At 42.4% G+C, this 13,024-nt stretch overlaps 1 protein-coding gene and 1 long non-coding RNA gene across 51 annotated transcripts in view; both read left to right on the top strand.

Moving 5' to 3' along the window:
• Positions 1–13,024, top strand: part of GRIP1 (glutamate receptor interacting protein 1) — a 766,103-nt gene that overhangs the window by 651,955 nt on the left and 101,124 nt on the right. For 14 of the 50 annotated variants that reach the window (XM_084956272.1, XM_021092911.2, XM_021092906.2 and 11 more), the window contains exons 10-11: positions 1,443–1,598; positions 2,300–2,455. In XM_084956272.1, coding sequence (XP_084812398.1) covers positions 1,443–1,598; positions 2,300–2,455 — 312 coding nt within the window. The remainder of the gene's footprint in view (positions 1–1,442; positions 1,599–2,299; positions 2,456–13,024) is intronic. The other 36 variants (XM_021092917.2, XM_021092916.2, XM_084956286.1 and 33 more) reach the window with 3 other exon arrangements.
• On the top strand, positions 7,204–11,139 carry LOC146403316 (uncharacterized). The gene is made up of 4 exons (XR_014803551.1): positions 7,204–8,356; positions 8,403–8,578; positions 8,762–10,595; positions 10,909–11,139. It is a non-coding gene; the product is annotated as an uncharacterized LOC146403316 (long non-coding RNA).

Genomic DNA, 13,024 nt, shown 5'->3' with positions numbered 1-13,024 from the left:
TAGAACAGAACCCAGTTTGGCCTGAGCCCATGGTGATCTCTGCATGTGCTAGTGCTTTTGTTCCATGTACTGTTTCATTCCAGAAAGGAAAAGTGACCAATGAGGCTGATATCACGGATGGTAAAATTTGAACGCTTACCTAAATAACCCTCCTTTAAATACTTACAGAGTATTTGACCCCACCACACAAATAAATACTGCAAAATCATTCCCATGTAAGGCATCTACCATTAGAAGCATGGCGGCAGAGGAGATATAAGTTCATGTTTTATTTTTCATTGTTTAAAAGATAGTTAAAATTTTCATATCATTGTTTAAAAGATAGTTAAAATTTTCATATCAGAGTTCCCGTAGTGGCTCAGCAGAAACGAATCTGATTAATATCCGTGAGGATGCAGATTCGATCCCTGGCCTTGCTCAGTGGATTAAGGATCTAACGCTGCTGTAGCTGTGGCGTAGGCCAGTAGCTACAGCTCTGATTTGACTCCTAGCCTGGGAACCTCCGTATGCCGCGGGTGCAGCCCTAAAGACAAAAAAAAAATTCATATCAACATGTAACAAACATAAAATTGCTCATATTTCAGAATACTGGGTAGAAAGTCAAATATAAACAATATTGAAATTAGAATGGAAATGTGATAAACATTTTATAAAAAATAAAGGGGCCATCAAAATTTTGAAATTAACTTTATTAAAATGTCATGGCATCTTAAAGAAACATAAGAATGTGTAAAATATTTTGATAATAAATATCCCTTTCAAATGTAAATCTATTTTTTAAAAACTCTCAAATAGTAAAATATATTGAGACTTTTATCTTCTTATTAGGGCATAGATAAGATCCTGATATTGATGGATATTTAGAGTGGTTTGTTGTTGAGAAAAATCAACTTTAAGTGATGAAGAGTAATGTAATTAAAGTGTCAGAGCAGTAAATTGTGTGATGTGTGACTTGTAAACGCCTTGAATCAGGAGCCTATGTGATTTATCATTCCTTTTCTTTTTCTCAAAACATGTACTACTAACTGGCCAAGATTTGCAAATCTTTAACTACTAATCTTGTACCATAGATCTTTTGTGGGGTTGACTTGTAAGCTTTAAAAAAAAAAATGTGTTTAATCTCTGCTGTGAAGCACAGGGGAGATTAGAAATTAATTCAATAGTCATCTTAAAAGGATTACAAAAAAATGAGCTGGGGGAAGACATGCATTAGTCTTGGGAAGATGAAAAGTTACCATCCCTGATGTTAATCATTGGTTTTGCTGACCACTGAGAAAAGGGCAAAGCCAAAATGTTTCGGGGTTTTTTTGCAAGCAGCTTTCATTTTTCTTCTTTTTGTTACACTTTTTATTTGTGCACTTCAGTTACCTTTTCCTTTTTTTTTTTTTTTTCCGGTTGTTTGTTTGTTTTTCTTATTTCTCATCATCACTTCATGTGGGCAGTGAGAATTCAGAGGAGCGACAGGCAACTTACCTGGGATTCCTGGGCCAGCAACCACTGCAGCCTCCACACCTACCATCACTATAACACGTACCACCCTGACCATTGCAGAGCGCCGGCCCTGACATTCCCGAAAGCACCTCCTCCAAACAGCCCTCGTAATGTTCCAGGCTTTGTCCTCCTGGTCTTTTATTTAAATCGTATTCCTCTCCCTCCTTCCTCACCTAATTCATACTGCATTTGGCTTCATGGGTGTTGTGCGCTTTTTTTTTTTTTTTTTTTTTTTTTTTTTTTTTTTGTAGTAGCAACTTATCATTTCTGACATCTCGTCTTTTTCTGTAGAAAGCATTTATTGTTAGGGTAGGATGTAAATGTTCAGACTGCTTTATGTGTGGTCACGAAATGACAATGCAGAATGTTTTACAGAGTACAGTGTTCTTGGTCCTTATTTTGTGTGTGTGGAACCACTTGTGAAATTCATGTCAGAAAACATCTATGAAAATGAGATTATGTATCTGATGCACTGAGTTGTTTATGGAGAAACTTGTTTCAATGTTTACTTATTTACTTACTTATTTATTTATTTATTTTTGGTCCAAAGCAAAATCAATAGAGCCTGTCTGTGTTCCTTTGTACTTAGGAGGATCAGTGCTGGTCCTCAGCCATTTCTGGGTTCTTGTAACTCGAATTCTAAAACGCTATCTCCATGGCTCCTGAGACCCGGTCTCTGATTGGTTGGGGTCCTCACTAGCCCTTGCTGTGCACCAGTGTGTCTTTCTGGATTGTTTCTGGCTGGCAGGTGTGGCAGGCTCACACCTCACCTGTGAGTGCTCTGTGCCAAGTCTTCACTCTCTTACAGCAGCTTTGGTGTCCTCATCCTTCTCTCCTACCTCCATGAGTGCGTACAGCCTGAGTTCCCTGAACATGGGGACTTTGCCTCGAAGCCTCTACTCCACGAGCCCACGTGGAACCATGATGAGGAGGAGACTGAAAAAGAAAGACTTCAAAAGCTCACGTAAGTGGAATGTTAGCCAGTGTCTCTTGACCTGGAGAACACATGTGGGTCCAGGTCCATTGAGTCTTTGATGTAAGGACGTCTAGGGCGAGAGTGTTTTATAGGGCCCAGATGTCAGGTGGAGGCTAAGTAGTTCACAGCCTGTGCCAGAGACCATTGAAAAAAGATCCATTATCTATAGGATATTATGTATTTGTGTTGCACCAAATACAATTTCAGATTGAGATACATAGTTCATAATACCTTTGCCTACACCTTTTTAGTTGAGGCTTTTTTCTTGCCCTTTTGATCTGATAAAATAACCAAAGATGTGGAGTTCCGGTTGTGGCTCAGTGGGTTATGAACCCCACTAGTATCCATGAGGATGCAGGTTTGATCCCTGGCCTCGCTCAGTGCGTTAAGGATCCAGCGTTGCCATGAGTTGTGGCTGTGGCGGTGGCCGGCAGCTGTAGCTCAGATTCAACCCCTAGCCAGGTGTGTGGCCCTAAAAAGAAAAAAAAATAATAACCAAAGATGTGCTTTTTTTTTCTTTAAAACTCCTTAACTTATATTCTGGGTTCTTTGGACACGAAACCTTTGTTCTTAGTTTCTTTCTCATGCTAAAGCAGTTTTTTGAAAGCTGGGTTCCCCTTTGGATAAATGTAAGAACCCCATGCATTTGTTTGATATTATTATAATTGCATATTTAATTCTATTTCTCGAACCTCCCCCTGCAAAAAAGATAATGGTAAGTTTGAATGTGCCTTTCAAAACTACACCTCATTCCAAATTCTAATACTTTTCCCAGGAACTTACTCCCTGGAAAATCACTGCCCTAACATTTATCTCCGTTGCCTACTCCAGCCTCAGGAAGCCTGAAAGGTGCTCATGTTTATGGCACGCATCCTAAAGTCTAGGAATTTTGACTCTGATTTTTAGAAATATGATCTTCTGGGACAGCCAAGCACATGATAGGCTAGGCAAGATGAGGAAGGTGTGGTTGGCTCCTTCCTTTTGGATAGCTGGGTTTACTTGTAAAGGGGAAAAGGGTGGCTGAATGCCAAAGGGGAGAAACACATATCACTCCTGGATTTTTCTTTTGTGGGGGTGGGAGGGCAGATCATAATTTCTCATCATAACCACATGTCTTAAAGGAAGAGAATACCTGTCCTTCCCAGCAGATCTAATCATAGTCTAGAGATGGGTGAGTATTTCTTGGTTTGGGGGGGGGGGGCATGATTGTGATTCCTGTGAAGAAGCTCAAAGAATATGGGGTATCTCCCTGTGCTTCCCATGGGGATAAAGTAAGGAGCATCTTCGGTCACCTAAGCACAGCCAAAGCCAGGTACTTCTCTTCTGGTGGCAGAGAGAGAATGTTCTTGGAAGAGGAGTGGCCAGGCCTATTGGCTCTTCAGCTTGTTTGCCAGAGAGTCATCTTCAAACTCTCGTGGACTTGTCATGGTCCTGCCAGTACTCTCGTTAGGGTAGGAGACCAGCCATCATCCCCCCTGGGAAAGAGTCTCTTCGTGCTGCAGGAACCTGAAGGTGTCCTGACAAAACCATTGCTGTGGTATATTCATGACTGTGAGGTGCACATCTCTTCAAAGATAAGGGGATTTCTCATCTTTAGTATATGTAAATGGAAGGAAGATTGAGTCAAAATGAGCACAAGGACTTCTAGAGGCTCATGTTTCATAGCTGACACTGGAGAATAAATTATTTACTATTGGAAGAAACAAGTGGAAGGCAGCATAGTCAACTGGTTATAGACTCTGGAACCAGGCCACATGGGTTCTCATCCCAGGGTCCTTACTTTCTAGCTCTAGGACCTTGAGCAAGTTTTCTTAAGCTCTCTATACCTTGACTTTAACTACAAACAGGGACTAATTGTAGTACTCACCTCACTGGGTAATTGTGAAGATTCTATGAAAATGTATATATATTCTTGCCACCAAAAGGAACATACGGAACAAGAAATATGCTCTAGATTATGTATTCATATATATATATATATATATATATGTTCGTATATTCACATACAATCTTCACAATTACCCAATTAAATAAGTGCTATGAGTATATATATATATATATATTTATATATATATATAATAGAACATATATGTTAGCTACAACAATACTTGGTAAATAATCAGCACTAATTAACTGTTAGCTATTTTGAAGAGTTTGTGTTTGCTGTGCTTATGCCCGAATCGGAAATGTTAACACCACTCTCAAACTTAAGCATTTTTCACAGGGGTTTCACTTTGGCATAATTCCTAGGTCAAGTCTTCCGTAGAATGCCTCAGGATTTGTGGTGGAGATTTGTATATGAAATGTTTTACATAAAACGGCTTCATGGGCAGCAGTGCTTACTGAGAGAAAACTTGCTAACAGCCCTCAGCAGGGAAATGCAATTAAAACGAGTGCATTTGTGTACGTACTTCTGCTTTAATAGCTAAACATTTGTTTGTGTTGGGTGAGATCAGCTATGTGGATTAAGAACATTAGTGACTACAAATCAATGATAACCTGTTTGGCTGTCTCAGGTTGATGTTTACACATCTTGAATTTTGTAGTCGGAAACGAAGCTGAGGCCACCCTGTCACTGATACCCATAACCAGCTGATAGATTCTCTCTTGAAACAGCATGTTATTCTCCAACATAGTAGAAATACAAACAGAAGCCTGGTTCTAGAAATAGAAAGTCCTTGTTATTTGTTTGCCATAGACATTAGCCTCTAGAGCACCACTGGCCATATACCTACCAGAATTTATAAGTGTGTCTCGGGAAATCATATATTTCATTTTTTTTTTTTTTTTTTTGTCTTTTTGCCTTTTCTAGGGCTGCTCCTGTGGCATATGGAGGTTCCCAGGCTATGGGTCGAATCAGAGCTTCCAGCCTTCACCAGAACCACAGCAACGAGGGATCTGAACCGCGTCTGTGACCTACACCACAGCTCATGGCAACGCCGGATCCTTAACCCATTGAGCAAGGCCAGGGATCGAACTGGCAACCTCATGGTTCCTAGTTGGATTTGTTAACCACTGAGCCATGACGGGAACTCCTCATTTTGTATTTTAATCAAACAGTAAGGTCCAGAAGGCTATAAACTTTTTTGGTTTTATTTTTTGTTTCGTTTTTTTGGCTGCACCTGTGGCATATGGAAATTCTCAGGCCTGGGATTGAATCCACATTGCAGCAGTGACAACACCAGACCCTTAGCTGCTAGGCCACCAGGGAACTCCCAGAAATCTATAAACTTTTATTCTCACTTCAAAACGACCCAGAACAACAAATGATAGTTTTCCAAAGTCAGAAAGAAAAGCCAAGGATTTCAGATTTTGGTTTTCTTTTTCACTTTGCTTTTCTTTTTTGCTTAAGAGGGACATGGACCCATTAGACATAAAGGTTTTCCAAAATAACTGATAATAAAAGTTTTATTGCCACTCTCCCTATACCATAGTTTATTTCCACCATTTTATTTATGTCTTTATTCTGTGCCACCATTTGCTGCCCCCTTTCTAATACTTCTGTTTCTATAGCAACCAGGCCATTTGTATGGATGGTGAGTCATGGCAAAGTCACAACAAATATAATAAAAGTCTCCTTCCTGCATTGGTGATGAGTTGAGGCCAGAGCCTGCAAAGCAGAAAAAAAATTCTTCCTATGTTTCTAATACAAAGGAAGGATGTGGCCAGAAAAGAATGAAATCTTCTCTCATAAATATTTCAAGCATTCTGTGTCATTGACCAAAGGGGAAAATATGGGAAGGCTGTAAACAACGTGTTACTAGGATTAAAAGAGGAAAGTGGGCGCTGTGTTTGTGTCACAGGGAAAAATGACAAATACCCCCACCACAAGGCTTCCGGGAATGTCATAAAGCCCTGGGAGGGGAGCAGAGCCATGTCACAGAGGAAACCCTCTTGTCACCTCTTCTGGATTCTTACTCAGGTGAATAAGTCCCACAGGCTGAGCTACCCCTTTTTCTGCCACGGAGGCCTAAGTCCGTTCCAGAGCCCCATTATCCACCCCGGGTGATGGCAGGGGCCTGAGAAGTGGATCCAGCCAGTTCTCACCTCCGTTCCTGCAGGGCCAGTGTAGACTGTGCCCAGTCTGCCTGAATTGCAGCAAAGGGTGGACTTAGAACACGTTCTCAGGATGATCTTTGCCTCTTTCGTGGTCATCACGTACTGCAGGGAGGGCACCGCCAACAAGAGCTGAAAGGAAGAGAATGAAAAAACCTAACCATTTTTGTCCCTTCCACCGTCCCCTGAAAAAATCGTGGAAGACAAAGGCAGCTCATGGTAAGCTTTGATAAGTGACCATGCCCGGAACTGCAGCACCCCCCACCTGCCCTGTCCCGTCCCGCTATGTCCCCATTTGGAGAAGGGAACTGTTGGCCACTCCCACCGTCTCCTGAGCTGAATGACCCAGTACATAAGGTGTTGGGTCTATGGCAGGTGGATTCTAAGATGGAACACTTTTGTGAGATACAGGTCTTCAAGTACAGGATCAAAGAATGGCAAACACAGAGTCCCCGTCGTGGCTCAGTGGTTAACGAATCCGACTAGGAACCATGGGGTGTCGGGTTCCATCCCTGACCTTGCTCAGTGGGTTAAGGATCAGGCGTTGCTGTGCCTGTGGTGTAGGCTGGCGGCTACAGCTCCGATTAGACCCCTGGCCTGGGAACCTCCATATATCGTGGGAACGGCCCTAGAAAAGGCAAAAAAAAAAAAAAAAAAAAAAAAAAAAGACAAAAAGAAAAGAATAATAATGGCAAACACAGTATAAATACAGGGAGATACCACGGTCACACAGGTGGTTTTCCCAGGGTAATGCTCATCCATTGCGCTCCACTTGTGCTGACCACCCCCCCCCCCCACAAAAGCAGGCAACTCAAGGGCATTAATTCATGTAGTGGGAAACAGTGTTTGTGCTTTCCCCTGTTTAAAAAGAATCTTTTGAGGTCCAGTTCTCACTATACTTTTTAAAGGATTTCCATATCACAGCTGTCTAAAATAAGGAAATATTTGGCAGATTTTTTAAACGTTTTAAAGCTGCCAAGTTGTCTTTGGCCTCCGCTCCCTTCCTTACACTAAGACAAGAATTGGCAGAATCACAGCATCCTTGCCTGCAGGCCCCTCCAAACGAGAGTGGCCACAGGACAGAGCAGATGCGAATCGTGAACACAACCTTGGCACACCCCGGTGAGCAGGATTCAAGCACCGCATGTCAGAGACTGAGTCATTTCCATCCTCACCTGTGAGGTGAGGGCACACCTCAGGCCAGAGCCTGTCCCTTGCTGGAGTGTCTGCTGCTGGAGAGAGAATTCATCATGCAGTTGTTTAAACTGCAGGGTGATAACTGACAAATCCCCTTTATTTTCTTCTGCTGGTTGACCACAATAATGAAGCAGGATCAAGCTCATCTTTTTCTCCGCCAAGTAATACTGGTTGGTTTTTTTCTTCTGGCCCATAAGCTTTGAATCGACAATTTATCTTTTTCGTATCTGGTGGTGATTTTCAAGACTTTAATACGTATGGGTAATCAGTACATGCAATGCAAATGAAATTTTAATCTTTTGAAGAACAGATTCAAGTATGTCAGAGGACTTTCAGAGTTAATGGTAAAATCCTAGATTATTTAATATAATCTCATCTTTGTTAAATTATAACTATATAATTATAAAACCAATGTTTAATATACATTTAATTCTAAATTAAATGTCCTAATAATTTCTATCACCTCAGCTTGCAGCAGATTTAATGATACCCATAGAGAATTAATACTTACTTCTGCAATTTCCACTGTGGCTCAGCAGGTTAAGGACCCAACGTTGTCTCCATGAGGATGTGGGTTTAATCCCTGGCTCCTCCCAGTAGGTAAAGGATATGGCATTACCATAAGCTGCAGCGTAGGTCACAGAGGCAGCTCTGATCCAGTGTTGCCATGGCTGTGGTATAGGCCACAGCTGCAGCTCCAATTCCACCCGTTGGCCCAGGAACTTCCATATGCTGCAGGTGCAGCCGTAAAAAAGGAAAAACAAAAAACAAAAAAAACCCTTATTTCTATATTCAAAACCTTCTAGAGAATGAAATTTCCTAACTATCCTCATAATTCTTCTGGGAGTTCCCATCATGGTGCAGTGGTTAACGAATCCGACTAGGAACCATGAGATTGTGGGTTCGATCCCTGGCCTTGCTCAGTGGGTTAAGGATCCGGCATTGCCATGAGTTGTGGTGTAGATTGCAGACATGGCTTGGATCCCGCGTTGCTGTGGCTCTGGTATAGGCCGGCAGCTACAGCTCTGATTAGCCCCCTAGCCTGGGAATCTCCATACTTCACAGGAAGCGGCCCTAGAAAAGGCAAAAAGACAAAAAAAAAAAAAAAAAAATTCTTCCAAAAAATATATCAGGCCTCTTCCTTGAGAAGGTCTTCACTGTATTTCACTGATCTCTCCTATTACTATTAAGTTGATGTGTTCCTTTTTGATTCTTTCCTAGTAGAGATGGTAATCAGCTGACTTAACGATTCAAAAATAATTTTTAGGCGTTCCTGTCATGGCGCAGCGGTTAACAACCCGAGTAGGAACCGTGAGGTTGTGGGTTCAATCCCTGGCCTTGCTTAGTGGATAAGGCCTCTGGCATTGCCGTGAGCTGTGGTGTAGGTCGAAGACGCAGCTCGGATCCCACGTGGCTGTGGTGGTGGTGTAGGCTGGCAGCTGTAGCTCTGATTCGACCCTTAGCCTGGGAACCTCCATATGCCGCAGGTGTGGCCCTGAAAAGACAAAAGACAAAAAATACTAAGAATAATAACAATTTATAATTCCAATCAAGTAGTCCAAAAATATATACCAAATTGGGACCGCAAATGGAAAATATATTAATGTGAACTTAGAGGAAGATGTGCAGAAAGGAAAGTATTCCTGCGGAAGTCCAAAAGCTTCACTTGAAAGACAAAGTGGGGGTCCTCTGCCAGATAGGTGATGTTCTGATATTATATTCCTGCCTGTTCTGAGTACTCAGTGGGAGGACATGCAACTCTCCAGACCCTTAGAGACAGGAAGTGGTTATCTCCTACTGGTTTTGTGCCACCCATAACAAAATGTATGATCTGGAGAGCCATCAAAGTACGACTGATATCCACAAAGACACACTGGAAATTATGATCTGAATTAGTATTTGATAGTTTATGTGTCAGATCTTGGAGTTGTAGCCACCATTTGTAAAAAGCTTAGGGTTGGGAGTGACCTTCACCCACTTGTGCAGGCTACTTTAATCTCCTTGACATTAATCCTGCTGGGAAAGAACAATGATGGTGTTTCTTAAGAAGTAGATGTTTCTTAACTCTGGCTGGAAAAATGATCCCTCTCACCATCCTCTGCCATGTCAGTGCCATGCTGGAATGACCTGCATGGTAGAAAAATCAGGATCCTGAAAAACAGCATCTAGTTCCTTAACTTAACCGAATCTACATCAAGTGTTGGTTCCAAAAAGGAAAATGTTGATATACCAAAACTGAATTGATCTCTCATGTATTTAGCCTTTATGGAATGTTCCAGGCACTGGGATTTTCAGAGAGGAAAAAATCTGGTTTTCAATCTTGAAAAAACTCAGGGTGAAGTGGAGAGACAGGCAAGCAAGTAAAAACCTGATAAACATGGAACAAGGACCATGTATTAGAAATGTGGAAATGTAGAAAAGTAAGTATCTAATTCTGTCTGGATAAGGCAGGGGACAGACATTAAAAACCTAGGGAAAGGGCTAAAGTACTAGAAGGCACAGCATATACAAAGGCACAGAGGTATGACAGCAGGTCTGGAGAACACGGCATAGGAATGGAGCCTCGAGGAACATGAAACTGGATGAGCAGGAGGAAATGCACTTAGAAAAGATCCTGTGTACTCTGCTGGAATTAAAGGTTTTGTTCTATAGGAAATTGGGAGCCATTAAAAGAGTCTAAACTGGAGGATGACTTTTGTGTATTAGAAAGCCATTCTGGCAGCTGTTAGCAAAAGAAAGAGGCAAGGACACTGGTAGGAAGCCTATATAGTAATCTCTGCTAGGAATGACAGGTTCTACTCTAGGGGAGGAGATAAGTTGGGGCCTCATCACAAAGCAAGTTAATCTGGCAACAATAAATAGAAAGCATTGGGGAGTTCCCGTCGTGGCGCAGTGGTTAACGAATCCGACTAGGAACCATGAGGTTGCGGGTTCGGTCCCTGCCCTTGCTCAGTGGGTTAAGGATCCGGCGTTGCTGTGAGCTGTGGTGTAGGTTGCAGACGCGGCTCGGATCCCGCGTTGCTGTGGCTTTGGCGTAGGCCGGTGGCTACAGCTCTGATTAGACCCCTAGCCTGGGAACCTCCATATGCCGCGGAAGCGGCCCAAGAGATAGCAACAACAACAAAAGACAAAAATAAATAAATAAATAAATAAATAAATAGAAAGCATTGGATGTAGTCTCCATGAAGATGCAAGTTCAATCCCTGGCTTTGCTCAGTGGGTTATGGATCTGGCGTGAAGGCAAGTTGTGATCTGGGTTGCAGAGGCAGCTCGGATCCAGTGTTGTCATGACTGGGGCATAGGCCACAGCTGCAGCTCCAATTTGACTCCTGGCCCGGAAACTTCCATGCACTGCAGGTGCGGTCGTAAAAAGAAAAAAAAAAAGAACAATTGAAATAATGAACTGAATGCAATGAAAATAGTGAAAGCCTTATTGGCAGTAAGAAGGGAAAAGAAGATTTATTATACCTGATATAGTTTAGTGATCATCCTGGGAGAATTTAGCAACTGATTGAATTTGAAACAATGAGGAGTTGTGAGTCAAAGGCTGCTTTGAGATTTTCAAGCCCGGAGGGCTGTAAGCATGATTCCATTCATAGGAATAGTAGAGACAATGAGAAAGAGAAAGTGACCGACTCAACTTGAAGATGTTGAGGAGTGAATGAGACATCCTTGTGGATGGACATCAAGGAAAGTCATCACCGGAGCTTGAGAGAACTAGAGGGGTTGACAGAAGATACATGTGAGGTCCTATGGTGGGTGCGTTGGAAGTGAACGTGGGAAAGAGTGAGAGTAGAAAAGGCTTAGGCCAGAACCATGGTCAGCTCCATCCATATTTGGAAGGGAACTTGGTAGGGCCTGAAAAAGTAGGAAACTAAGAACAAAGCTTCATCAGAACCGAGAAATAAACCTTAGAAAGAAAGGGATGGTTCCCAAAGCCAGTTGTTGCAGAGTGATTTAGAGGCAATGAAGCTATCAACTATGGCAATCACAAAGTCACCCATGAGGAGCAGTTACAGTAAAAAATGAAGGGAGAAGCCAAATTGTAGGCAGTTTGGGAATAGGTACAAACCTATAGAGAAAGGTCAGAAAGCTAGGGGAGTGAGTAGGAAAGTTAGAAAAAAAAACATTAAGAGAGGTTTTTTCATGGCACCAGGTCACAGAGGGAGTGGAAAGGGATAGTATCAAAAATACTGAAAGGGGGAGTTCCTGTCGTGGCTCAGTGGTTAAGGAACCCAACTAGTATCCATCAGGATGCGGGTTTGATCCCTGGCCTCGCTCAGTGGGTTAAGGATCCAGCATTGCCATGAGCTGTGGTGCAGGTCACAGGTGGGGCTTAGACCGGCAGCTGTAACTCTGATCGGCCCCCTAGCCTAGAAACTTCCACATGACACAGCGTGGCCCTAAAAAAAAGACAAAAGACAAAGATAAAATACTGAAAGGGGAGTTCCTGTGTGGCTCAGCAGATTAAGAACCTAACACAGTGTCCATGAAGATTCGGGTTTGACCAAGATTCCCTGGTCTCCATCATTGGGTTAAGGATCCAGCATTGCCACAAGCTGTGGCATAGGTCACAGATGTGGCTCAGATCCCTGCATTGCTGTGGCTGAGGGGTAGGCTAGCAGCTGCAGCTCCAATTTGACCACTAGCCCGGCAACTTCCTTATGCCTCAGGTGTGGCCTTAAAAAAAAAAAAAAAGTACTGAAAGGAATTTTATTTAGCCTTGAAATGAAAAAAAAAAAATGTACATCTTCCTGAAACAGGGGGAAGGAGAAAGAAATTGAGGTTAAAAACCTGCTGTTTAAAGAGCTCGTCAAATGACTGGATACTTTCAGTCTTGTAAGAAATGTTTGCAACGAATCCTGTGAGGAATCAAGGAAGGTGCTAAAATATTACACTGCAAAAGATTCCAAGGCCCCATAGAGAAAAATGTGAATTTGTCATGACTTTCTGTATCACCCTTCAGCAACTCTGGAACATTGGTGGAGCTGACTAGCCATTACCAAGAGTACAGTGTATCAGAGTAGAGAAAGTCACATAAGACTTAAGAATACTAGCAGATGCATCACTGAAATGGTCATCAGAGGTCCATGTGGAGGGAAATGATGCTAGAAAAGGCAACAAGTAAAGATGATGGCTTGTAAACAGCATTCACCAGATTCTCATGTGAGGGAGGCAAGGCTTCTGGGGTCTCCTGTTCCTACCTTAATACCTGCAGTAGCTGTGTTTTTTATCTGGAGTACAAGGGCTTTCCTATGCGGGTTGGGGTGGGATGGATGTGTTGCTAAAAGTATTATTTGAAAG

This window comes from Sus scrofa, chromosome 5, assembly GCF_054392235.1.
Source record: "Sus scrofa isolate SSC_HxYL_T2T_F1_AM1 chromosome 5, Sscrofa_HxYL_maternal_Yorkshire_Landrace_v2.0, whole genome shotgun sequence".
In the NCBI taxonomy this organism is placed as follows: Eukaryota; Metazoa; Chordata; class Mammalia; order Artiodactyla; family Suidae; genus Sus; species Sus scrofa.
The sequence above is the reverse complement of the archived record's forward strand: the minus strand, read 5'-3'. Positions and strand labels throughout refer to the sequence as shown.